Below are 25,211 nucleotides of genomic sequence, written 5' to 3'. Positions count from 1 at the left end.
TCATGGGTTTAATGTTAATGACAAAAACACATAATGATATTGCTATGTGATTTTCCCACCACAGCATTGACACGTGTGTGTGTGTTTATGCGCGTGTGTAAAAGCACAGCAACTTCTCCCCTGTGTGTGTGTGTGTGCAGTTGTTGAGAAAATGTACTGACATCCTGTGTTCATCTGTGTGTGTGTGTGAGAGAGAGAGAGAGAGAGAGAGAGAGAAAGTGTGCGATGGCCCTGTAGGATGATAGAACGCTACAATTTGATCCCAGATCAGCTATTTGCCAAAAAGAGAAATCGAGAGAGATACAAGGAGAGAAACTGGAGAGAGCAAAGCACTCACTCGATACTTGTGTGAGTTCCATGTGGTGTTTTGAGTCTAATAAAAACAACTGGAATCAGGATCGGTAACCCTTGAGGAGTTGAAGCAACAGATCCAGTTTTCAATGTTTTGGCTTTGCATTTACATGAATGGCTTCATTTTCTAAAAATGATATTGCTTTTGAGACCTCATAGTTTGAGCGGTTTGAGGAATGTTGTGAGAGACAAACGTGTAATTCACATTTTGTCTGTTCAGCAATGGTGACTGGCTCTTTCCATCCTGACTGGCCAGTTCTTTCTCTGTTTATTAAAAATAAATTATCAACAGAGCGCATCACTTCCTGTGTGTCAGAGGATATTTTAAGAGTTTGGAGCACAGCACATGTAAAAGCTTCTATGAACTACATATATTGTACATATCACAGAATGTTACTTTATCAGTTTATTGGATTCTTTTTTTTTTTTTTAGAGTTTAGGCCTCTGAAATGTGAGTTGAAACATTTTACATGAAGCAACAGTAATTTGTATGCGTGGGTGTGGGATGCAGGATTGCAACAGCTGGTTTCTCTCCAAGTGGCATCTTGATGTGTTTCTTTCTGTCCATTTATCCTTTTAAAGAAACAGTTAATACTTTCTCTCTGACATTTTTCCATTTCTTCTTTCCAATTAAACTGAACTTTTATTTGAGGGAAGACAGAAGTTAAAAGCCATGAAAAATCATATAAAATCAAGAACAATGTAAAACCTTTGTGACCATTGCAAATGACAACACTGGTCTCTATATACATCTTTGTGTTTTGTCCTATTACCATTGTGATTGCAGCTGCATTTATTGTATTGCATTTGTGATGCATAATAATAAAAATATCCTCTGATTTCCTCTCTCTCTCTCAGTGATTCAGTACACGACAGAGAACAAGGAAACATGTGCCAGGTATGTGAAGACTAGCATGACTCGATTAGGGACTGTATGAAAATTATTGGGATGGGGGGAGGGGGGGGCTGAACCTTTTTTACTTTCTAAAAAAGGAAGATTTTTCAATATTGTCTGTGAATCTTCCACTTGAATTAGAGAAAAACTGTTAAGTTAGTTCTAAAAGTGGACTAATTCAGTCCAAATTTTCTCTTTGCAGATTCCAGCAGCAGTGCTCCCAGAATGCATTTTGCTCTGACTATGCCACAGGCTTCTGCTGTCACTGCAAGCCTGGCTTTTATGGAAACGGACACCACTGTCTACCTGAGGGTTAGAGCACTACCCTGAACTCACATCTTATTCTTGTCAGATTTCTGACTCCAGTAAAACACTTTTCTTCAAACGCTAAAATTCAATTCATCATAAAGCACTGAAGTGGTTTCTTGTGTAACCCCTGTGCTGGTCTCCAGGTGCCCCCCAGCGTGTTAGCGGTAAGATGAGCGGTACACTGACTGTAGGATCAACTCCAGTGGACCTGAACAACATCGATCTCCACGCCTACATCGTGGTGGGAGATGGGAGGGCGTACACTGCCATCAGCGAGGTAGGAGTCTGAAAAATAAACATTTCAACATGATATTTATGCCTGTATGTCTCTAAAAACCTATCAACTTTTTATATGAATTAATTAAATGAATTTTAAATCAACTTTTTATATGACTTATCTTGCATTGTTAATCTCTGATTTGATGTGATTGGTCAGGTACCTGAGCCACTGGGCTGGGCTCTGATGCCGGTCGCACCAATAGGAGAGCTGTTTGGATGGCTGTTTGCTCTGGAGCTGCCCAATAGCCAAGCAGGATTCAAAATCACAGGTAAAAAGTGTGCGTGCGCGTGTGTGTGTGTGTACTAGGTATTCCTCAAGGGCAGGGTTAGGGTTAGACAAGTAGTGGTAATGGTTAGGGTTAAGGTAAGTCTTCAGGAAATGAATGTAAGTCAATGTAATGTCCTCTGAAGTGATGGAAACAAGTGTGTGTGTCTGTGTTTGGTTCATGTGTTGCCTTGTACATCTTGACTCATGAGCACATCTGTAGCGAGATGGGGGAACTCCTCTATGGCGAGGACATCTTGTGTATGTGTGTGTGTGATTGGTCTCCCAGCCAGCTGTATTGTCTCCAGGGATGTGATGTGATATCAAGCTTCCACCTCCCCTCTGTAATAGGAAGCAGCTGTGTGTGTGTGTGTGTGTGTGTGTGTTTGTGTGTGTGTGTGTGTGTGTGTGTTCTGTGCAAATGTAAGGATTGCAGACATTTCCTTTTTTATGATATGCAACTGCTTTACAGTTGGTCTGTCTGCAATATGAAAATAATCTATAAATACACAAACAAAAGCAGTATTGATCGATTGATGGTTTGATCAGTTGAATAATTGTGTTTCCAGGCGCAGAGTTCACTCGTCGTGCAGAGGTGATCTTTTACCCCAGCAACCAGCGTCTGTCAATCATCCAGACGGGCCGTGGCCTCGACGAACACAACCACCTCACCGTGGATACTGAAGTCAACGGCAACGTGCCTTTCATACCCCCTGGAGCCGAAGTTACCATGGATCCCTTTAAGGAAACCTACCAGTACTACCCATCCGGTAACCATAACAACCACAAGAGACAATTTGTAGATACCTGACATTTGATCGTCCCGCTTACCTAAAACCTCTCCCTGTCTCTTTTTACAGTCGTCACCTCCACCTCCGTGAGAGAGTTTTCAGTTGTTTCAGCAGAACGAGGGTCCGAGTCCTTCTCCTTCCAGCTGAAGCAGAACATCACCTACCGCGACTGTCGGCATGACAACCGCGCCGCGGCCGTGGAGACGCTGCAGATCACCATGGAGAGAGCGTTTGTGGTGTATGTCAAAGAGGAGCGGATCCTGAGATATGCCATCACCAACAAGATCAGCCCAGTCGGAGGTGAGTCAAACCGGGGTTAGTTGGACACATCGCCTGCAGATGTTTGGCTTTTATTACAAACCAGATGTGTTCCAGTCAGTGGAAATGATATTTACTGTGGAACTGATCAATACTACGATCTTAATCTCCTTGCCTGAATAGGATTCTGCGTAAGTATTCAATGTTATCATCCATCCAGAATAATTAGTAGCATTTAAATGGGATTTTAATTGTAATGTGTAGTTTTTTCAAATGATCTGAATGTTGTTTCAGAAGCTTTACACCCTCAGGACAGTAAAACTGATGGAAGACAAAAACCTTAATTGTTCCCAAATGACAATCTGTTTTAAGCCAGCTGTCATTAAAAACATGCACAAGAGACAGACACAGTCATATTACATCGAAAGAAAAAAACGACAGTAAAGAAAAACAGTCTAGAATATAGTGTACTGCTTCAGAACAACAATTTGCACCACATTTCAGAACTAATTTGAGAAATGCTAAAATATTGAAATGTGAGTGTATTCAACATTCTTGAAACTCAAATAATAAACTGGTCACAGATCTGAAATATACAATATCATTAAAACATGAATGCAATCTTGTGTGAGGGTTAGACAATATACAAATTACCTGTGGTCAGGTGGACGACACTGACTGGCTGATGTCCTGCTTTAAAAAAGGCCAACAGCGGCCCATTATATCGAGAGCAGGGTAAGTGAGTGACAGCCTAAATCCGTTCCAGACCATCACTGTCAATCTCGAGTGGGCGAACGCACTGGAGGCGTCGAAAACGTGAGGTTTTCTCCTCCAGAGCCCCAACTAACAACCAGACCAGACCACCTAGTAATTGTTGCAATGCTGCTACATAAACCTCAGCCAAACCACGGCGCAGAGTTGGACAGAGCTCAGCTTCAAACACACATGCTGCATGCTGGGGGCTAATTATTTATTGAAACCATAGAAAACAATGTTAAAATGTCTGTATTACCTCTGGGTTGACTGTCTACCAAAAGCCGCAGACACACCACTTTATGGATCATTGTAACCAGCTGTGTTTGAATATTCGAGTAAATTTGCACAAGTTTGGTTCGCTCATACAGATGATTGTCATTTATTACTCAAAGTGTTGACATTGTCCTGTAAAATGAGCTGGTCAAGCAGTCATATTCCGTAAGACTTTAGCATGAGGAAAAATAAACAGATAAAAGGAATTTGGAGAGAAGAGTCCCCACATCGAGTTCTAATACCATTATACCAATCTGCACCTCAGTGTTGGGTTTGGAATTTGGAAAGTTCTTGGTGGCACCAGAACTCAAAACCACAACCACAACCACAACTGAACTTTGTATTTTGACCAGATTGGTTTGGTTCTGTGGCATTAGATCGCAAATCGTGTGTGTTCCCTAAATCTACCAAGTGTTCAAGTGTGTGTTATATGAAATTCAGTTTGTCTTTTATAACACAAAGATTAAAGGTGCAGTGTGTAGAATTCAGTGGCGTCTAGTGGAACGGACTTGGCGGAAATGGAATATAATATTTATAAGTACATTTCAATTAGTGTATAATCACCTGAAAATAAGAATCATTGTGTTTTCGTTACCTTAGAATGAGCCCTTTATATCTACATAAGGAGCAGGTCCTCTTCCACGGAGGCTGCCATGTTGCACCGCCATGTCTCTACAGTAGCCCAGAACGGACAAACCAAACACTGGCTCTACATAGTGCCTTTCACGTTTTTCATGAGTTTCGCGGCCACCATAGTTCACCTTGGAAGGGGAGGGGGAGGGGCATTCAGTTGGTTGCAATCTACAACCTCACCACTAGATGCCACTAAATCCCACATACTGCTCCTTTAACAATTTATTATATACATAGATGTAGATTTATGATACAGCTGCAGTAAATGCAACTATAAGTGCTTTCTAGAAACAATTACAACTTATTTATACCCAATCACCACTAATACATGACATGCTGTATCTCTACTTGCAAGTGTGTGTGTGTGTGTGGCTGACAGGTATTTTAAATACATCCTTTTTCATTTATGTTTTCATGGTTGTAAAGTCTTTACTGCACCCGTGTGAGTGGTAAATCCAGCGCTTCAGCCAGTGTCAGCCAGAGGTTCTCTTGGATCCCAGTCAGTGGGTAGCTGAGCCAGTAACACAGCTTTCTTTTTAATTATATTTTATTACATGCAAGGTTTCTCTCACTTTTCTTTTCCATCTCCTCCTTTTGCTTCATTTTTATCTTCTCACACATCGTCTGCACTCATCTTCTCGCCACATACCAGCAGAAATAAAGAAAGTTTATACAAATATGGAAATGTGTATAGATATGCAGCATGAACTTGTGTCGTGTTCTTTTTCTGTCAACACGCAGTGGTCATGCTTTCTTTACCCAGTGTATCTGATGAAAACCAGATAGTACCTGTGTCCTGTCCAAATATTTGGATAAATTGTACATTGGTGCTTTGGCAACATTGTTCTTGAAACCTTCATGCCAATAAAGCCCCTTTAAATTGAATTGAAAATTGACAGAAGACCTCGGGAGATGGAGAGGAAAGAAAGAGTTTGAGGATTGAGTTGGATTTTTTTTTTCTTCCAGTTTTTGAATCCAGACCAAGTTTCTGTCATTTAGACGTCAACACATTGATTAAAAACGTTATGATGAAGCATCTCGCACGTGCACATGCACACGGACACACACACGCACGCACGTACACACACTGGTACAGCCAGAACACAGCTGGAAGAGCTTTCGGGGATCAGGGGTTTTGTAAACATGGGTTAAGTGTGTGTGTGTGTGTGTGTGTGTGTGTGTGTGTGTGTGTGTGTGTGTGTGTGTGTTCAAGGGTCTTACACTTTCTGGGAAATAATATCCCAGCCAATGACAGATTTTCTAGCGGGGGGGTTGCTGGGCAGAATAGCTGCTCCGTGATGTCATGAGAATCATTGAACTGATAGAGAAAAAGAGAGACACGGAGAAAGAGGGAACACATTTACCAGATTTTGAGTATGTGTTGTTTGCTTTATGCTGTTATCTGCTGCTGCAGTCACCTCATTCCCACATGGGGATGATTAAAGTTACATCCAGTCTTATTTCTTACAGTGACAGCAGTACAACCCTGCCCTCATTTGTTTCAGTTTAACTAACTCAGTGCTTCAGATTCAGTGCTAGATCTGAAATAAATAAAGTAAAAGTAAATTTTTTATAGGATAGTTGATAGTGGAGAAGTAGACAGGTAATGAGGGGAGAGTGCGGTATGAAATGAAACAATGGTGGAAGGTATGTGGTATGCACCTTAACCATTTGGTTACCTGTATGCCCCAAAGCTGGTGGACTTTTTTTTTTTTTTAAGAAGAATGGTCAAAATTGAGATATCCTGACATTTAGCTCCTAGCACAAGTCTGGATCCTACGTTTCCCACAATGCAACTCAATAGCATCTTTCATTCAACCTTCCCTGCCTGTTTAATGCGCACATCTGTCTTGCGGGGTGCTCCTTTTAAGCGCTGTGCAGTGCTTTAAACTCATGAATCTATCAAAACTACCTATCAAACTGGACATTCTGGATCATATTTTGCCTGAACGCCCACTATGGGGCTTTTTTCCTGTCTTTGTTCACTTTGGTCTTTCAATTTGAGAGCATAATTTATTGATTTCAGATTTTGTAATTCTTTCCCTCAAACCCTTGCATTCAAAAAGCCCTTGCTTACGCTTAGATTCGCTCTCAGATATCTACTCAGATATATTTTTGTTTGCACAGATCTCCTGCTCCAGCTTGAGTCCTTCTCCTCACACTCATGCTGCTGTCCGCTCGTGAAACATCTGCTCTCAGATTTCTGCTCTGCTCTGCTCTTGGATGTTTTGTGCAATAACCCTGTCAGCGCCAGGTGTGGAATTACAAAATTGGAACGTGAAATCAATAAATCACGCTCTCAAATTGAAAGACCCACGCTCCTGCTAACAAGCTAACTCTGCTAACACGCTGCTTTCATTGCTTTAAACAACATGTTCTCTTAAATTTCAGGCCATTTCATTTCGTAGTAAAAGTAAGTGAGGATAGATAGATAATGTTGTGTTGCACTAAGGGTGGGTCGTTGGATTTTACGGGTAGTCAGTACACCTTAGCCATCTTGTTAGCGTTATAGCTATACCCCTGTAAACCCAGTGTGTGTGTGTGCATGGAGGGGCTTTATAAAAAGCAACAGGTGGGAAACTGCATTCATCGCTTTGATGGTGTGTGTGTGTTCTCCACCCCTGTCTCCCACTCGCCTTCTCTCTCTCTCTCTCTCTCTCTCTCTCTCTCTCGCTCTCTCGCTCTCTCTAATTATCTCTGTCTTTTCTCCCATCCATGAGTATCTCGCCCTCTCATCTCCCCTTCTTCCCGGCCACATTTGGGACTTTGAAGCGTCTCTCTCTCTCTCTGTCTCTCTCTCTCTCTCTGTCTCTCTCTCTCTCTGTCTTTGATAATGAGCCAAAATTGGTCTCTGGCCTCAGGAGATGGAAGCAAGCTGTGCCCAATTTCTGTGTGTTTGATTTTGTTTAGGTGTAAGTGTGTATGTTGTTTGTGGGAAGATACCCCTGATGGTAAAGAAAAAGTCCATCCTAAAACACTTTAAACATCATTAAAAACAGATATTATTAATGTGTAGTTTTCTTTTTTTTCTTTTTTTGAGGGTTCACATCACACCTATTCTTGTGGATAATTGACCATATGTAGACATTATGACCAAATGTTAGCCTCTAACTTTTTCCTTAAATAGAAGTTATGCAGACACTGAAAGTGTGCCATATTTGGAATAATATTTAGATGGCGCTGCATAGGTTCTCCGATGAAACTCACATGATAAGAAAAATGAAAAATGTTATGTTTTTGGAGAAATATTTAAACAATGTGACAACAAAGTTATCAATCAGAAGTGCAGTATTTTTTTATTAATAATTTAATGTTATATAAATATATTCCTTGAATCTAAAGTAAACACATTTGGAATGATATGAAACTATAACTTTCCCTTAAAACCAATAATAATTTGACATATTTAGAGCATTATTTAAACCATGCTTAGAAAAGCACTTGCACATTGAAGTGAAATTAAAAACCAATACTCATAAACAGCATTTCAGCAGACAGTAAATTGAGGTAGAGAAATGCTGTGCGTTAGTCAGTCATTAACATATTTTAAGTCTCTCACATTCTTTTGTAATCATTCCCAGTGCTTTGCTTTACTATGCTGTTTTTCTCTTTAATTTGCCAGAAATGAGTCTGAGAATTGTTTTTTTGAAATAGTCTCATGTGTCTGCACCATGCAGTGGTATGAGGAAAACCACCAACACACATCCGTTCACTCATCCCTCTGTCTGTGTATCACCCCCTCTCTGTCTCTCTTGTATATGTGTGTCTAACCTTATCCATATGTTGAATATTGAGAACATGAAGGGAGCCACTTCCTAAGAGGAAACCATCCTATGGGAATTTGTCTGGGGTGATTTTTACATGTGTGTTTGGTTATGCTGTCTTGTAATCATGTACTTTTAATGTTGAATAATCCAGAGCTCAATTCATCTTAATTCGGGACATTTTGAGTCTGTGCAGTTGTGGAGTTCATTTTTCTTGTCATGTGTCTTTTTTTTTAATGAGAAGTTTCTGTGGTTATGAAGACAAATACTACAGTGTTTCTTTTTTCTGCTTGTATGGTTTGTTTTTAATCTGTTGTTGTTTTTTTTGTTTTTTAAACCTTTATCCGTGGTACTAAATCCTCTTCACTGAGGTGTCCTTACATTGCTCCAAAAGTGATCACTTTCAGGACCAGTTCTAACAAATTACAGTTTACAAAGAACGTTACAAAAAAGTTATATATATTAAACATGGAAACCCATACCGTGTACCATACTCCTCCCTCATGTCATTTAATCTTTCTCCTCCTCTCTGTAGTCGAGCCAGTTGGGCCGGAGCTGGTGAACCCCTGCTACGCTGGAAACCACGACTGCGACACCACGGCCCAGTGTATCCCACTGGAGGGCCAGGCCTTCAACTGCCAGTGTGCCACTGGTTATAGAGGGGATGGACGCAACTGTTATGGTATCTTTGTCTCTCTGCGTCTCTATTTCTGTCTTTATCACAGCTGGTTACACTTTATATGGGCATGCATGTGCGTATACATCGAACTGTTAGAAAAGTCTTTCCAGATACGCTGTCCAGCATTGTGACAGTCTATGTACATAACAGAGTGCTTTATGGTAGTCCCCTTTGTTTTGCTTAGTCTAATGATGCATCTCTCTCTCTCTCAGTCACACACACACATGCAGACAGAGTTAAAGACAGTTCAAGGCAGTGTGTCTGTGTTTCATCAACACATGTCCATCTAGGGACCAGGGGTCAAGTACAGGCTGGATGGAAGGAATCATCTCTCTTCTCTTCTCTTCTCTTCTCTTCTCTTCTCTTCTCTTCTCTTCTCTTCTCTTCTCTTCCTTGTCCCACCCTGCTTCACCCTCCTCCTTCAGGTTAATTCTCTAGTTAACAGGGGGCTTCCTGGGCTTTAAGCTGGTGCGTGGCCTGTCATTAGCCCAGCAGCGTGTCTGTCTCTCCTGCTGACAACACTAGGAAAGCCCCAGGCTCAGCCTCAGTTCCCATGACTGGGCCTCCGTTTCTCTCTTTGGTCACATAATCCGTGTGTGGTTCTGTCCCGTGTACTGCACCATACATTTAAGAATGCAGTGTGGGGTTACAACACAAACATGCAGGTACATATACAATGTATATGTACTAAAGCATCAGTAATTACCCATAATTACAGCTTTTATACTCTCATACATGCATGCAACATGCTACATGTTAGATCAGGGATTCCTGCTTTACAGGTTTATAAGTTTATAGAAACACTGTCTCACTATCTCTCTCTTTCTCTTACTGCAGACATAGATGAGTGTGCTGAGGGCTTGGGCACATGTGGTGCTCATTCTCAGTGCGTGAACCTGCCTGGTAGCCATCGCTGCCAGTGCCAGAGTGGCTACGAGTTTGGTTTTGATGGGCGTACCTGTGTTGGTGAGTAGTACTAAAGACGAGACTGTGCACACATGACATGGGTTTGAGCCCTCTGCTCACTGTTAACATTTAGCTCAAAGATAGTTTATCATATTCACTATCTTAGCTGAGTACACGCGCATGCTAATGTAGTACAGCTGAGACTGATGGGAATGTCATTTGTTGTGCAGGTATTAAGTCATGTAACAAAGTAGCCTACTGGACAAATGAAAATTTTGATGAAGGTGCTAGATGAAAAGTGAAGTCAAATTTGTCATTCGCCATTCCACTAAAAATCACAAATGTCAACCTCATGGTGGCACTAGAGAAAAAGTCAGGGGATCAGCAGAGCCATTAGGCTTCATCATCTGGACACCACAGATGTCTGTACAGAATTCCATAGCAATCCATCCAATAGTTGTTGAGATATTTCAGTCTGGAACAAAGTGCTGACATTGCCGTCAGTAGAGGCACGCCTCTCACGTGGCTAAAAATTCACCCCAAAAAACATCTCTACTGGGCTGATATTTTGTTGTAATCACAGTTGCTTTATTCATTCCAAGTAAGACAATTATTTAATCCCCCTGAGCAGGATAACCCAGCCCCCATGTGTACTTGTGTGTGTTGAAATCATTTCAACACATGTTTCAACACCTGTTAATTATTTTCTAAAATTAATGACACGCCAGATGTAGTGGTCTCTCATATTGCACCGAGCTCCATGGCACTCTACCATTTAACTGATAATCTATGTCAACAAAGTTATTTACCAAAGCCACTAAAGATACTGGCTTGACTACAGAAATATGTCAACTAAAACCACTAAACATGCAGCTTTCTGCTCAATCAAGTCTGCTTGCATCATACTGTAATTCTCATATATGTGATGCTTTTCAAAATAAGGTCTCTGTAAACATATACTTTTTTACTATGGCAGAAACCATGTCATGCTCCCATCTTCATCATCGTCACATTTCGTCTTGAATGGGTTGGTTGTCAGTTGCACTAAAGGGGTTTTTTGGAGCATGTAGTCCTGCACGTTCCAAAATGAACCGAATATTTGGAAGAGACCCACATATTTGTCCGAGCACAGGCATAACATTTCTTCCACAACAGTAACGCACAGCTGCAAGACCTAGGGAACACAGCAAGAGGGGAGGATGGGTGACAAATGTGAGAATGCGAGGTGGAATGAGAGCACTAATGTGAGAAAGAGAGGGTGAGATTAGACAAGAAGAGGGGGTGAAAGTGAGAGACAAATAGAGTAATGGCACAATGTGTGTTTTGGAATGTGTGTAGGAGAGAAGTCCTATGTATGTGTGTGTGTGTCCTCCTTTCACCCATCAGAGTGAACCTTTGATGAACTTCCCTAAAACCCTCCCCACCTTCTTTCTTTACAGCTAACATAACGTAAAACCTTGAAATTATCCAAAACCACAAACCAAATATTGATAGCACTGAAGTGAATTATTTACAGCCAACAGCCAGATATTATTTCACATATCGCCATATATTTATATTTGTTTCCAATTTTCAATTTCAGGATATGTTTCTACATTTGTGATTTATTTCTCTTGTCTTGTTTTCTTAGATGTAGATGAGTGCAGCTCCTCTCCATGTCACATCAATGCCAGATGTATCAATGGGCTGGGATCCTTCCAGTGTCAGTGCCAGCTTGGGTTTTATGGGGATGGTTTCTACTGCTTCCAACAGGAAGGTCAGTGAAATCACCATTATAGTGATGCATGACAGGGACAAACATTGCAATATGACTCTAATATATTCTAAAAACACAGAAATATCTGTCTTGGGGTTGTAACTACCATAATCCTACTTTGATAATATTTTATACAGTTAGGGATCATTACTGTTTGCCAGTTACATTCATTTCTTAAATAGAAGTTTAACTATGTAGATACTGAAAGTGTCTCTCTAAACTTTATACAAATGCCATATTTGGAATGATATTTGCAGCATGGGTTCTCAGATGAAAACCATATTAGTAGTTAACATGTGACAAAAAAAAGTTAAGTATGCAGTATAAACAGGAATACATATCTAAAGTGGACTAAATACAAAGATATGGGTGGAAAGAAAAAACAACAATAATATATACTTTTTCATTTGTATTTGTCTACAGAACAGACAAGTCGACCAAAGAGTCAGTGTGAGCAGCACAGAGACAGTCTGCAAAGTGGAGTAGAGCACGGTGGACGACCAAGTCTTGGAGCCTTCATCCCTCAGTGCGACTCTGATGGACGGTACCGACCGCTGCAGGTGGGCACTGACTGACAGATTGTTAAAGTACGTGACTGATCACTTGAGTTAGGTGATGTACTGATTTTGAAACGTTTAATAAATCATTGCAGTGCCATGGCTCCACCGGACATTGTTGGTGTGTGGACAGGAGGGGGCAGGAGAGAGCAGGAACCAGAACCCCACCTGGTACAGCACCTACAGACTGTGACAGACCAGGTGAGAAATACATTCACTGACACAAACACTGCCATGACAGCTTGTATCACAAACATTAATGACTAGTCGTACTTGATGGCAACATGTGGCAAAGGTACGAACTCTGTCCCTAGAAGTTGGTCTTCAAAGAAAGGATTAGATTATGTAAAAATGTGTAATATTTTGTTCATCTTAATCTCCTCATATGAACCAGAGCGTCCTAAAACTCCCTGTGAGCACCACAGAGACAGTATACAGACTACCAGTCCAGAGGGATATCCTATAATTGGAGCCTATGTGCCCCAGTGTGATGCTAATGGACAGTACTCACCGTTGCAGGTTTGTGAGAAATTAAGTTTTGGAAAGGACTTTTTATCACCCACAACTTAGAAAATACATTTTATTCTATGCTTATAAAATATATTGTTGTTGTTGTTGTTATTGATGGGTTGATATCATTAATTGCAGTGCCACGGTTCCATTGGACATTGTTGGTGTGTAGACAGTAGTGGCCAGGAGAGACCAGGAACCAGGACTCTACCTGGTACAACACCCAAAGACTGTGACAAACCAGGTGAGGAAAATGCATTCTTCTCAATCCAGTGCCTCCCAAAATGTAATGATGTGATGTGTCTATTGATTTCTGAGTTCTCTTCAGATTTTTCTGCACAGTGACAAAATATAATTGTGGCACACTTTGGTTTGAGGCTAAAGCCATTTACATTAAAGGGGTACTTCAGTCAGCTAGTCTTAATCAACGACATAAAATGCTCATATATGCAGATGACACCATCCTGGTGTGCCACATCACCAGCAAGGAGGAGAAAACAATGACACTTAACTTCTGAAGGGATCTTAGCTTAGCCTTAGTGAGTGGACTGGACACCAGTTTCCACTTTTTAAATACTAATTATCGAAAAGACAACAGACTCTGAGCCTACTATTTGAACACAATATGATGGAGTCAAAAGATGAAAAATGTATATTTATTTGGAGTATTTGAAAAATTTGCCAACCAGCATGGCAGAGAAATCAAACACTATTCTATGAGAGACAGTATTTGTTCGTGATCACATATTTGTTCAACTGCACAATAATTTGTAATTTTCATACTCATTATTTCTCATTCTCTCTCTATCGATGAACCAGAGCATTTTAAAACTCAATGTGAGCACCACAGAGACAGCATACAGACTACCAGTCCAGAGGGACATCCTGGAGTTGGAGTCTATGTACCCCAATGTGATGCTAGTGGACAGTACACACCACTGCAGGTCAGCAGCTGATTATTGATCAGTGAATGACAGACTAATATTGTTTTTGCATTTCATTTACAATAACATAAAAAGATTCTGACTACATGAAATTAATAAAATGTATATATTTTAGTGTCACGGGTCTTCTGGATATTGCTGGTGTGTAGACAAGAGTGGGCAGGAAAGAGAAGGAACCAGGACATTTCCTGGTACACCACCTAAAGACTGTGACAAACCAGGTGAGAAAAGAAATGCATACACAGAAAGACAGACTTCTCCCTCTATTAAGCTTCCCATGAGGACTTAAAACTGTTTTGTTATCTGCAAGTAACAGTATCAGCATCAGCAGGTGTATTATGTCATGGCTCTCCAAGGCTTTCTTGCTAAACATTGACCTGTGAACCCCCTAATTCCTCAACTCAATGACAAGTCAAACAGACAGCACGTTTACGTGAGTGTGTGCCTAACCTTGTAAGTGGTACACTCTGGAGGTCATTGGGTCATAGCCTTGGAATGCCTGGAAAAACAGGTGATATCACTGCGAGACTGTGTGTGTGGTGAGATGTTGACAGTATAGGATGACAGAGTGACAGAGTAAGATGAAACCAAAAAGATATGAGATAAAGGAAAGCAAGTAGTAGTTGCTGTAAGTTTGCTATTTTTTCTCATATGATCTAAAGGTTGACACATTTATGAATTATTTTATGAGACTCTTAAACTTATGAGTGTCAGTTAGAAAATATACATCACCTCAGCCATTCCTCTAAAAAGTGCCTTGTTAAAGTGCATTTATATTTCTATACACAAGTCCTCATCCAGTATTTACCTAAAAGTAGCAGTACAAGCAGTGAAGGATAATGTAATTATAATACAAAATGAACTGCACAAAGGGAATCAGACATTTGCACACTTTTTATTCCTTTAGTTACAATCATTACAGATGGAAACTGATCCTGTTATTGTCTTCCCTCTCAACCAGATGAGCGAGAGCGTCCCAAAACTTTCTGTGAGCACCACAGAGACAGTGTACAGACCACCAGTCCAGAGGGACATCCTATACCAGGAGTGTTTGTACCTCAGTGTGATCCTAATGGAGCATATAGATCTCAACAGGTAAAAGCTGGTTTAAATGTATGGAAGCATAATGTGTTTACTCTATCATTATGGTTATTCTAATTTTTGTGTATTTCAGTGTCATAGTTCCTCTAGACATTGTTGGTGTGTGGACAGTAACGGACAAGAGAGACCGGGAACTAGGACACCACCTGGTACAGCACCCAAAGACTGTGACAAACCAGGTGAGTCTGTTTTCTAATAGGCCAAGAGGTTAAACAGATAAGTATTGAGCTTAGGAAATCCAAGAATATCGAGAATGATATCAGTTAATCTGAGGTGGATAAACCAAAAGGTTAATGAGTGTTATGAATAAGCTGTAGGGACTTAAGAGAATACTTGAGGAGGCCTGCCAGATGGGATTTATAGTAGTACATGCAGGAGTTAGTATGGCTTTAAAAGGCCAACAGCAGCAGCAGCAGATAAGGTTTAGGGTTTAGAGATCTAGTGTGGAGAGAAATAGCAGGGGGCTCAGTATTGAACCATGTTGAACCTCAGTGCTGAAGATGTCTGCTGAAAACACCCCTGCACCACCCACAATAAGTTCAGCCAGTCCGGGAGCAGACAGTATGCCCTCAACCTCTTAAAAGCCTTTAAAAGTCAAAAAATGTCAAAGGTCTAAGAGGATGGGAACTGAGGAGAGAGAGAATACTCCAACACTGTAGCATCCATCAGCAAAAACAAGAGGTTTTATAAGTTGACCACCTTTAAAACTGCTTATGTGCTCATGTAGACTTCGAAGATGTGATTCTGTGAAAAGATATTTTTGTTGAATTGGTATTTACTAAATATCATAGCATAGGAGCAGCAGAAAGTATATGAGAGCATAATAACTCACTTCAATTTTGCTATAAACATCTACGTTTCCTAATAACATTTTTCTTACCCAGATGAGCGTCCTAAAACTCACTGTGAGCACCACAAAGACAGGGCACAGAGCAGTCCAGAGGCATATCCTGGAGCCTTTGTACCTCAGTGTGATACTAATGGACAGTACATACAATTGCAGGTTAGCATCTGGTGACAGACTTATTTAACTGTGATTTACCTGCGGGTTTAATATTACTTTGAGTAACTTAAATAGAATTCTAAACATAATACCTTAACAATCTGTAATTATTGCTTCAGTGCCACGGCTCCACTGGACATTGTTGGTGCGTGGACAATAGGGGGCAGGAGAGAGAAGGAACCAGGACTCCACCTGGCGCAACACCCACAGACTGTGACAAACCAGGTGAGGGAAAAGTTTTGCTCAATGTGCTATTTTGTGTCTTGTATAACACGAAGGCTCCAGACAGATTAAGAAGAGACTTTACTAGCCAAACAAAGGTACATTAGATGGTGACTTGACCAATGAGAATAGTATCTGTACTCTGGAGTGACTATGTATTTACTAATATTTCCATTTGATGTATAAGTTTTTAAAAAAATGATCTTTAATTCTCAGATGTGCGTCCTAAAACTGACTGTGAGCAGCGCAGAGACAGCGTAAGGACCACCAGCCCAGGAGTATTTGTACCTCAGTGTGATACTAATGGACAGTATACATCTCAACAGGTATTATTGTGATTGTTTATATATATATATATATATATATATATATATATATATATATATATTATAAATTAGATTTCCTGTACATCCTTACTCTTTATTGTTATGACTGTTACAATCATCATTATGTCTGTTCCAGTGCCATAGTTCCAGTGGACATTGTTGGTGTGTTGACAGCAGCGGGCAGGAGAGACCAGGAACCAGGACACCACCTGGTGCACAACCTAAAGACTGTGACAAACCAGGTGAGACTTGTGTTATACCACCCAAGACCACTTAGGCTTTGTTTCATATGAGTCCTAACTGTTACAGTGGCTTATACCAAGGTGGTTTTAACATGTAAACTAAGAAGCAGGAGTGCTGCATCGTAATGCATCATTTCACGGAGTGGGACACAAATATTCAGCAGCCTTCTAGATGAGTTGTAGGATGAGAATACTTCAAGAGTGAATGTACAAGTGGCTGACAGAATGCAGGATTTTTTCACAGTCAGAGATTAGGATTATTGAGAAAGAAGAACATTTTCTTACAGCTTGGTTGAGATGATGATGACAGACAGATGCACAGACTCCTGCCTCCGTCCGTGTGCCAGAAGAAGCAAAGGAAAGTTGAATATCATCAGCATAGAGTTGGTAGGACCAGATAAGGAGAGCAGTCCTAGTAGTCAGGAGACCTAACCAGCCAAAGACTTGCATATACAGTTTTGCCAAGAACTTTTATGTGTTTTTCTTCAGATGAACCTCAGCGTCCTAAAACTCAATGTGAGCACCACAGAGACAACATACTGAATAGCAGTCCAGATGGATATCCTGTAGTTGGAGTCTATGTACCTCAATGTGATACAGATGGACAGTACATGTCTCAACAGGTAAGACTGTTATTTCTCTACATACAGAGGTAGATTCTTCATGTTGTTTTTTTTGTATTTTACTTGTTTTTATTTGTTGCTGTTCTTCTTCTTACTAATATTATTATTTTTATCATGTATTTTAGTGTCACGGTTCCACTGGACAGTGTTGGTGTGTGGACAGACGCGGTCAGGAGAGAGCAGGAACCAGGACTCCAGCTGGTGTAGCACGTGTAGACTGTGACAGACCAGGTGAGGTTCTTAATCACTGCTTGAGACACCTGGAGTTTCATAAATATGGATTCAGCCAATGATTTGTGAATCCAGTCTGTGTGAAATACAAAACTAAATAGACATGTTAATGAGACCTGAGCAAGATCTTTAGAACATCTGTAAACTTTAATTTGGTGTACTCGTAATATCCATACCACATATAATTTGATAATTAGTTGGGTGGGCAGCTATAGCAGTGGAGAATTTATTATGTGCATCATAAATTTAACATTTAATGTCCTTGTGGAAAAAAAAAATCTCTGTGATCTTCTCTCTCCCTCTCACTCACACTCTAACGTACACATAGAGGCTGTCCTATAAATCCAGGTCTTGCTATAAATTCCATTTATGACCGTCCGTACAAACATCTGAGGTGGTCATTTTCGTGGTAAGATGAGCTGCCAGCTGTTGCCAAGGCAACCAAACCAAAACAAGACAGGCTGCCCGACCAGCTGAGTGACAGCACAGTGTTACACCCAGCCTACAGAAGCTGCCCAGACACACACAAACACACATGTATGCACACTTTGTTACGTTGTTGGACCAGCTTGTGTTTAGGTGTTTGTTTAGATGAGTTAGATTTAAAAAGAGCACACAGTTTTGTTTCATTACCATCTTGACTCATGTTTAGTTGCACTTATTCACATGCGGAAGCTGTCCAGGACAACCACAGTCTCTTTTTTTTTTTGGTGTCCACTGCACTGAAGCCTTATTCAGAGATTTCTCAGTAATAGTTCATGATGAGGGAGGCAGAAGCATTTCCTGCTCAGTTTTGGTTTGGATTGAAACTCCACCGGTCCAAATCAGGAGCTGAGAAACAAAATGTGGATTATTTGTGCGGCTTTAACCCCATAATTAGACTATTTCAGTTGTATTTATGAATTAAATTTGTAACACATTTAGCAGTTTAGCACCCAAGTTAAACTCTTAAATGTGTGCGCTGGTCGCAATTAGTCTGTATTTAAGTGTACCCACATGAGTAAGATAACTAACTGCCAGTTTCTGGATTAAAATATCATCAATTTAGTGGACAATCCACATGCTTCTGATTTCTGGAAAGGACGTCAGAGACACTTGAACCACTAAACTCAAACAGCCATGCGGTTTAAGAGTAAATAGTAGTAAAGCCAAGTGATTCATGTGACTGGATTCCGTCATGTTAACCACGTCTGCAATAAATACTGTTGGAAAAACTTATTACATGACATCAGTTTGATAGTCTAATTAATTATTCTTTGTTTCTCTTTACTTTTCTGATTTGTCACTATATTTCTGTTCTATTCTCACCCTCCTTTCAAATATTATTATGATCTCCTTCTTAATGCATAAACTGTACAATCCTACATTAGAAATTTACACGGCTAAATTAAGAGAGCAAGGGAGTCCAGTATAAACATTAGTGGAAGCCTAAAGTGGTTTCGGGTTTGGTTTTAAAGCTCTCCTATAAAGTGAGTTATTAAAGAGATTTTACAAGGTAAACAGTTTTGACAAAAGCAAGATGTGTGCGCCTCTTTAAACACAGGGCCTCCCCACACCATTAATCAAGCACTCCACCTCTATCACTGTGATATAAACTCAGCCAGCTAGAAAACACCCCGAGAATGTAATAGAATAGATAATGACAAAGTACAACAGAGCAGAATCTGAAGTGTAGCATTATATTTAGCTTTAAGAACGGGTCTGTTTGATTCATGTCCCCCCCGCAGTCCCTGTGGCTCCGACCCAGCGCCCTGAGAGTGTGTGTGAGCGATGGAGGGCCAGTTTGATTGAGCACTACGGTGGGAAACCAGAGCCACAACAATACGTGCCTCAGTGTGAGCCAGATGGACAATTCAGGTACACACACACACACACACAGAGTGGTTGAAATGGGTTTTAATGCTTTAATTACTAGAGAAAGGCTTCTTCAAATTCTGATTCTTCCGCCCTCTCAGTCCAGTCCAGTGTTACGGGGAGACCACTTACTGTTGGTGTGTGGACCAGGATGGGCGGGAGGTTCCTGGCACCCGATCACATGATGTGGTCAAACCTGCATGTGAGTGTTTTCATGTTACTGTGAGTGTTACTGTATAGTGCTAGTCTTACTGTCACCAATCACGGCTGATTTATTTATTTATTTTTTTTATTCCTTCCAATTTTGTCTCAGGCCTTCCCTCAGTGGCTCCGCCCACTGTACGGCCATTGCCCCGCCCAGATGTGACCCCTCCCACAAACACTGACGTCACACTGCTGTACGCTCAGGGACAGAAAATAGGAGCGCTGCCTCTAAACGGGACCAGACTAGATGCAAGCCGCTCCAAAACACTACTGACTCTACATGTAAGATATGAATAGATATGTTACATATTTAGCTCTATAATAGCATAGAACAACTGTTTTACTGATGTGGCTGTAATCATGTCACCATATGTCATTATGTATATGTTGTGTGTATCCAGGGTTCTATAGTCGTTGGTTTATCATATGACTGCAAAGAGAACCAAGTCTATTGGACAGATTTGTCTGCAAGGACCATCAATAGAGCGTCAATGGAATCTGGAGCCGAGCCTGAGATACTCATTAACACCAGTAAGAACACACACATACACACACACACTGTCCTGGCCTTCGTTTCTATAATAAATGTTGCATTATGTTTTAATGATTTCTATACTTCCTGCAGATCTGGTCAGTCCAGAGGGTTTGGCGGTGGACGTCAAACGCAGGTTGATGTTCTGGGTCGACTCGAACCCAGACGTGATCGAAACCGCCAACCTGGACGGCAGCGGTAGGAGGACGCTGTTTGACGCAGACTTGGTCAACCCCCGAGCCATCATAGTGGTCTCTTCCACCGGGTAAAGCCCCTTCGTTCATCTAACTGCTTCTCTTTCTGTCTTTCTTTTCTCTGCCTTTTTATTGCTTATTTAAGTGGGGAAAAAAGCCTGAAATTTCACCCTCAGAAAACTCATTCAGCTCACCACTTCTAAAGGCTCGGGACAGTTTAATCTGGATTTTACAAGCATATACAAATCTCTTCCCTGAGCAAGAACCAAGACAAGCGCCCACACACTGTCTTCACGATCAAGTGTAATATCCTGGAGGTGCTTCACTGAGGCAGAATGAGATGCAGACTTCACTGTACCCACAGTCATTTTGCATCTAAAGAAGACACAGATGTTTAGCACGACCATGAAATCAAACTCAGTTAAGTCCTCAGTCAGGCAATGAGTCAACACAGCCTGTATCTAATTTATTAGTACAGTGCAGCCAATCTGCAGAGAGGATCCTTGTTGAGTCTGCTTTCTAGACCGGGGGGGATTGTGACATAATATGACTTCATCAGTATGAGACGGGCGATTGTAGGAAAATTGTTGGGATTTGGATTTTAGGGTGGAGTGGCCCTTTAATAACGTATGTTTAATCATACTTTCATATAAGTGACTTTTAGTGCTTTCTCTGTGGGTGTTACACTGAACAAAGCCAAGAAAACTATACAGGATTTACTGATGCTATTAATCCTGGACAGACACAAACACACACACACACACACACACACGCATGCGCGCAACGAAAGCATGAGGCCATCATCAGTCAACTCTCCAGGACTAACATCTGCTTTTCATCATCGCAACTAATCACATAATCAACAGGTATGTGTGTGTATGTGTGTTAATGTGGTTGATACAAAGAGATTAAACACAGCATCAATATCCCAAATCATAAAACCTCAAAATGTGTGTTTCACATTATTGGTTTGACAGTTTATTTTCTGACTGAAAGCCATGTGTGTGTGTGTTTGTACGTGTTCTGACAAAAAGCCAAGTCTTAAAGGTAATTACGGCTTTACACGGGTACGCTGATGATGAAGCATGTGCTCTGTGATTTCTGAGTCTGCACATGTAGCCCTTACACACACACACACACACTCACAGAAACATAACCAAACACAGCGAAGCAGACACACTGAAATTATGTGCACACACTTTATGACAACATGTACACGTGTATGAACGTCTCATACACGGACATCTGCTCGCCCATACGCTCAACAAATTGATTAAGACCCATAAACACAGTGTGTGTGTGTGTGTGTAAGCTGATTGCTCATGTGGTGTGTATTACCTGTAGTTCCCCACGGACTGCCCACATGTACACCATCATCTACAAAAACAGCGTGGCGTCATAACACACACTCTGCCTAAAGCTCTGTTATGATCCTGCTGAGCACATTAACGACACAAACAATAAAATATGATTTGATGCATCATAAAAACACATCAATGAGAAATATGAAGGAACCAGCTGGAAATTAGAAAAATGTGTCTATTTGTGTCCATATTTCTGATGTATCCAGATGAAACGCTTCCAAAAAAATGCACCGAGGGGAGCCGGGGTCAAAGGTGGCACGTTGCTCAGAGTAACCTGACCGTGACCTCATCAGCATGAGACAGCCGGTCCCTGGAGCCCCGCGCTCTTGTACCTTGACGTACCTGGTCATGTGTCTGTGTGTGGTTGTGAGCACGCTCGTGTGCGGTTTTCCCTCTTGTCTCATTATATTAACCAGATCTCAAAACACGTCGCTGACATTCTCACAGTAGAAGAAATAAAGAATAAATCCGTCTGGGATAATTGAATATGAGTGCACAAGTACAGTCCTACAGTTTCCAAAAAAAACCACTCTAAAGTAAATCATTTGCATGATAGAGTTTGAGTGAAATAAGCTCTATAATGCGTCGTGTCTGTCTCTCTCTGCAGCACTCTGTACTGGACAGACTGGAACCGCGAGGCTCCTAAGATTGAAAGTTCGTCAGTGGACGGTCAGAACCGCAGAGTGGTGGTGTCCGATGGGATCGGTTTGCCAAATGCTTTAACGTACGACTCTTCTTCTGGACAGATCTGCTGGGCTGACGCAGGTAAACTACTACTATACTACTCCTATCTCTGTTGATGGCTAGTGGTCATCTATAAGGGTGTCATTCCCACTGGAGACGGGGGGAGACATGTCCCCCCCCCATCACTTTTAGAGTTTCAGTTTGATTTACTCTCTAAGACTTCTCTAAACACTGTCCTCTGACTGTTCAGCTGCCAAAATCCAGCTGAGAGGAGTCTGAGTTGATACAACAATAATCTTAACGGTCGGCGCCAAGTGATATGCAGACTTTTTTTGCCCTGGGTTTCATCTTTCAGGCTGCGTCGTCCTAACTTACCTAATAAGCAGGCTGAGAGGAAGACTGCAGAAGGCTAAATGAGTACCTCCACCTCCTCTGCATGTTTGGGAAAAAAAAGTGTTTTTATTAACAGATATGGAGCCTTCAAATCTTGTTTGCACAAGTTATTATCTCTGAACATACTATCTTGGGTGAACAAGATAAAAAAATATCATCTTTCAGGACTTCAGGGGCTCAAACAGTTAATGTTTGAATCTCATTCTGATGCTAAAATTACTTTTATTACTCTTAACAGTGGTAGCAGCTGTGCTCATGTTACATCCTCTCAACTCAACTTAAACATACAATAGAGGCCCAACTAACTTCATATCTAAAGAGCCACATGCTAAAGAGAATTTCTTTTCTTACGTCTTCCTCTTTTCTTCTGTACATCAGGTACAAAGCGTTTAGAGTGTATATTCCCGGATGGTTCAGGTCGAAAAGTGATCCACGCCACCCTCAACTACCCGTTCAGCATGGTCTACTACAGGAACCACTTCTATTACACTGACTGGAGGAGGTACGCATCTTTATTCATCTTTCTGTTTGATCGACTACAATCTGGCCCTTGTCATTTTATTGTTTTATTCACTACTGATCACTAATCAATGAGCTGATCAGCATGAAGCCACACGGTCCATCCTCAGTGTCTCTCTCTGTGTCCTCATAGGGATGGCGTGATCGCAGTAAGCAAAGACAGCAGTCAGTTCACCGACGAATACCTGCCTGACCAGCGCTCTCACCTCTACGGCATCGCCATAGCAACATCCCACTGTCTATCAGGTGAGTCCATGTCATGACAACAAGCAGCCATAATCTCTGTAGTGTTGTAAACAGAAGTGCTTTTTCAAATTTTAATCAATGGTTTGATGTATTATTTATTGATTTAATGTGGTTGCTTTGCTGTTTTATATAAACACACACACAGACACACACTTTGTTCAGACATGTCCTTTTGGCTCTGTATAGTAACATCTAAACAAACACACACTGACTTCAAGATGTCGCAGACAGTGAGCTCATTGGTTTGTGTGCAGTGATGTCATCACGTCAGTCAACTCCTACCAGATGTCACCTTAACCCTGAAGGCTGCATTTACACTGAGATAACAACATCCCAGTGAAGGGTTAACTACGTGTTCTAAGTTTTTGTTTTTTAATATCAGAAAATTTCAAATAATGCAACAATTTCCTCAAACACTAGTTGATGTATTGTCATTTATCTTTCTGTCCAACCAAAAGTCAAAACTCATAACTGAGCAAAGTTCAGTTCACAGTGAAAGAAAAAAGTAAAAAAAAGCAACAACTCCTCACACTGGAGAAAAGTGAAACAGCATTTAGGGATTTTTAACCTTGAAAAATGACTTAAACAATAAATGTGTCATCTGAATTGTTGCCAATTAACATTCTGTCAAACAACAAATTGAATTGTTTATATTCTAAATCATTTCAGTAAACCAGTCTAGTTGACACAACAGCATGTTTGAGTTTCTCGGACCCCAGAGATGTTACGTGATCCATTAGACACTAATAACAACTTCAACAGATTATTGGATGTATTAACAGGCCTGATTACAGCGATGAGGAGCTGAATGTTAAAAAACTGATTTTTTTTCAGGTGATGTAAACACATCCTTGAGAAACCCAGTTTTGTGTTTCATCACCCTGTACACAGAAAACAGTCATCACACAGCTGGCTTAGACCCTCGACTCCACACCCCCACTTCTTTGTGTGTGTGTGTGTGTGTGTGTGTGTGTGTGTGTGTGGTGACTCACATACACTCATGAAATAGACACAAGCAGAATGATTACACAGCTGTCTGCGACCCTCTTCTTGTGACCTGTGTGTGTGTGTGTGTGTGTGTGTACATGAGACCAAAGAAGAATGATTACACAGCTGTGTAAGACCCTCTACCTGTATTTTGTGTGTGTGTGTGTGTCATGTTTGATGTGTTGATGTCTGCAGATGGCTTCAAGTCCCTCTAAAGCCTTGTGTTAAACACCTTTAAAGTACAAAGTAGCTCACTAAACACAGGATAATCACTAAAGTAGTACCTTGTCATTGTCAAAGCTGCACCACACATCTGCAGAGTGTGTCAAATCTGGTCGTGATAGAAGAGTTCGGAAGTCACGCAAAACACAATGCAGTTTGTGCGTACTGTATACATGTCTTCCTCTCAAAAGGTCCGAATGATGACGCTAGTGTGCATCGCTTCGAACATCCTCTTACACTCTCTAAAGCCTCAGACTACATAACAGCCGCTTGCTTCAAAGATGTCGATGTGTGGTGTAATTCTGACCATGATGACAGCTCTAAAACACACTTGTTAA

At 41.0% G+C, this 25,211-nt stretch overlaps 1 protein-coding gene across 4 annotated transcripts in view; it reads left to right on the top strand.

The window, feature by feature from the left end:
• Nucleotides 1-25,211, top strand: part of nid2a (nidogen 2a (osteonidogen)) — a 43,088-nt gene that overhangs the window by 16,424 nt on the left and 1,453 nt on the right. The window contains exons 10-40 of one of the 4 annotated variants that reach the window (XM_067583372.1): nucleotides 1,210-1,249; nucleotides 1,449-1,558; nucleotides 1,699-1,832; nucleotides 1,992-2,103; nucleotides 2,669-2,869; nucleotides 2,960-3,190; nucleotides 9,110-9,256; nucleotides 10,091-10,219; nucleotides 11,790-11,915; nucleotides 12,339-12,475; nucleotides 12,568-12,673; nucleotides 12,867-12,991; nucleotides 13,121-13,226; nucleotides 13,793-13,926; nucleotides 14,042-14,147; nucleotides 14,888-15,021; nucleotides 15,101-15,206; nucleotides 15,912-16,030; nucleotides 16,150-16,255; nucleotides 16,469-16,578; nucleotides 16,715-16,820; nucleotides 17,310-17,443; nucleotides 17,569-17,674; nucleotides 19,402-19,531; nucleotides 19,630-19,730; nucleotides 19,842-20,014; nucleotides 20,134-20,263; nucleotides 20,358-20,529; nucleotides 22,430-22,587; nucleotides 23,278-23,401; nucleotides 23,552-23,664. In XM_067583372.1, coding sequence (XP_067439473.1) covers nucleotides 1,210-1,249; nucleotides 1,449-1,558; nucleotides 1,699-1,832; nucleotides 1,992-2,103; nucleotides 2,669-2,869; nucleotides 2,960-3,190; nucleotides 9,110-9,256; nucleotides 10,091-10,219; nucleotides 11,790-11,915; nucleotides 12,339-12,475; nucleotides 12,568-12,673; nucleotides 12,867-12,991; nucleotides 13,121-13,226; nucleotides 13,793-13,926; nucleotides 14,042-14,147; nucleotides 14,888-15,021; nucleotides 15,101-15,206; nucleotides 15,912-16,030; nucleotides 16,150-16,255; nucleotides 16,469-16,578; nucleotides 16,715-16,820; nucleotides 17,310-17,443; nucleotides 17,569-17,674; nucleotides 19,402-19,531; nucleotides 19,630-19,730; nucleotides 19,842-20,014; nucleotides 20,134-20,263; nucleotides 20,358-20,529; nucleotides 22,430-22,587; nucleotides 23,278-23,401; nucleotides 23,552-23,664 — 3,966 coding nt within the window. The remainder of the gene's footprint in view (nucleotides 1-1,209; nucleotides 1,250-1,448; nucleotides 1,559-1,698; nucleotides 1,833-1,991; nucleotides 2,104-2,668; nucleotides 2,870-2,959; nucleotides 3,191-9,109; nucleotides 9,257-10,090; nucleotides 10,220-11,789; nucleotides 11,916-12,338; nucleotides 12,476-12,567; nucleotides 12,674-12,866; nucleotides 12,992-13,120; nucleotides 13,227-13,792; nucleotides 13,927-14,041; nucleotides 14,148-14,887; nucleotides 15,022-15,100; nucleotides 15,207-15,911; nucleotides 16,031-16,149; nucleotides 16,256-16,468; nucleotides 16,579-16,714; nucleotides 16,821-17,309; nucleotides 17,444-17,568; nucleotides 17,675-19,401; nucleotides 19,532-19,629; nucleotides 19,731-19,841; nucleotides 20,015-20,133; nucleotides 20,264-20,357; nucleotides 20,530-22,429; nucleotides 22,588-23,277; nucleotides 23,402-23,551; nucleotides 23,665-25,211) is intronic. The other 3 variants (XM_067583371.1, XM_067583373.1, XM_067583374.1) reach the window with 3 other exon arrangements.

Source organism: Thunnus thynnus, chromosome 24, assembly GCF_963924715.1.
Source record: "Thunnus thynnus chromosome 24, fThuThy2.1, whole genome shotgun sequence".
NCBI lineage: Eukaryota > Metazoa > Chordata > Actinopteri > Scombriformes > Scombridae > Thunnus > Thunnus thynnus.
Note: the sequence above shows the minus strand (reverse complement) of the source record. Positions and strands in the feature narration are given on the sequence as shown.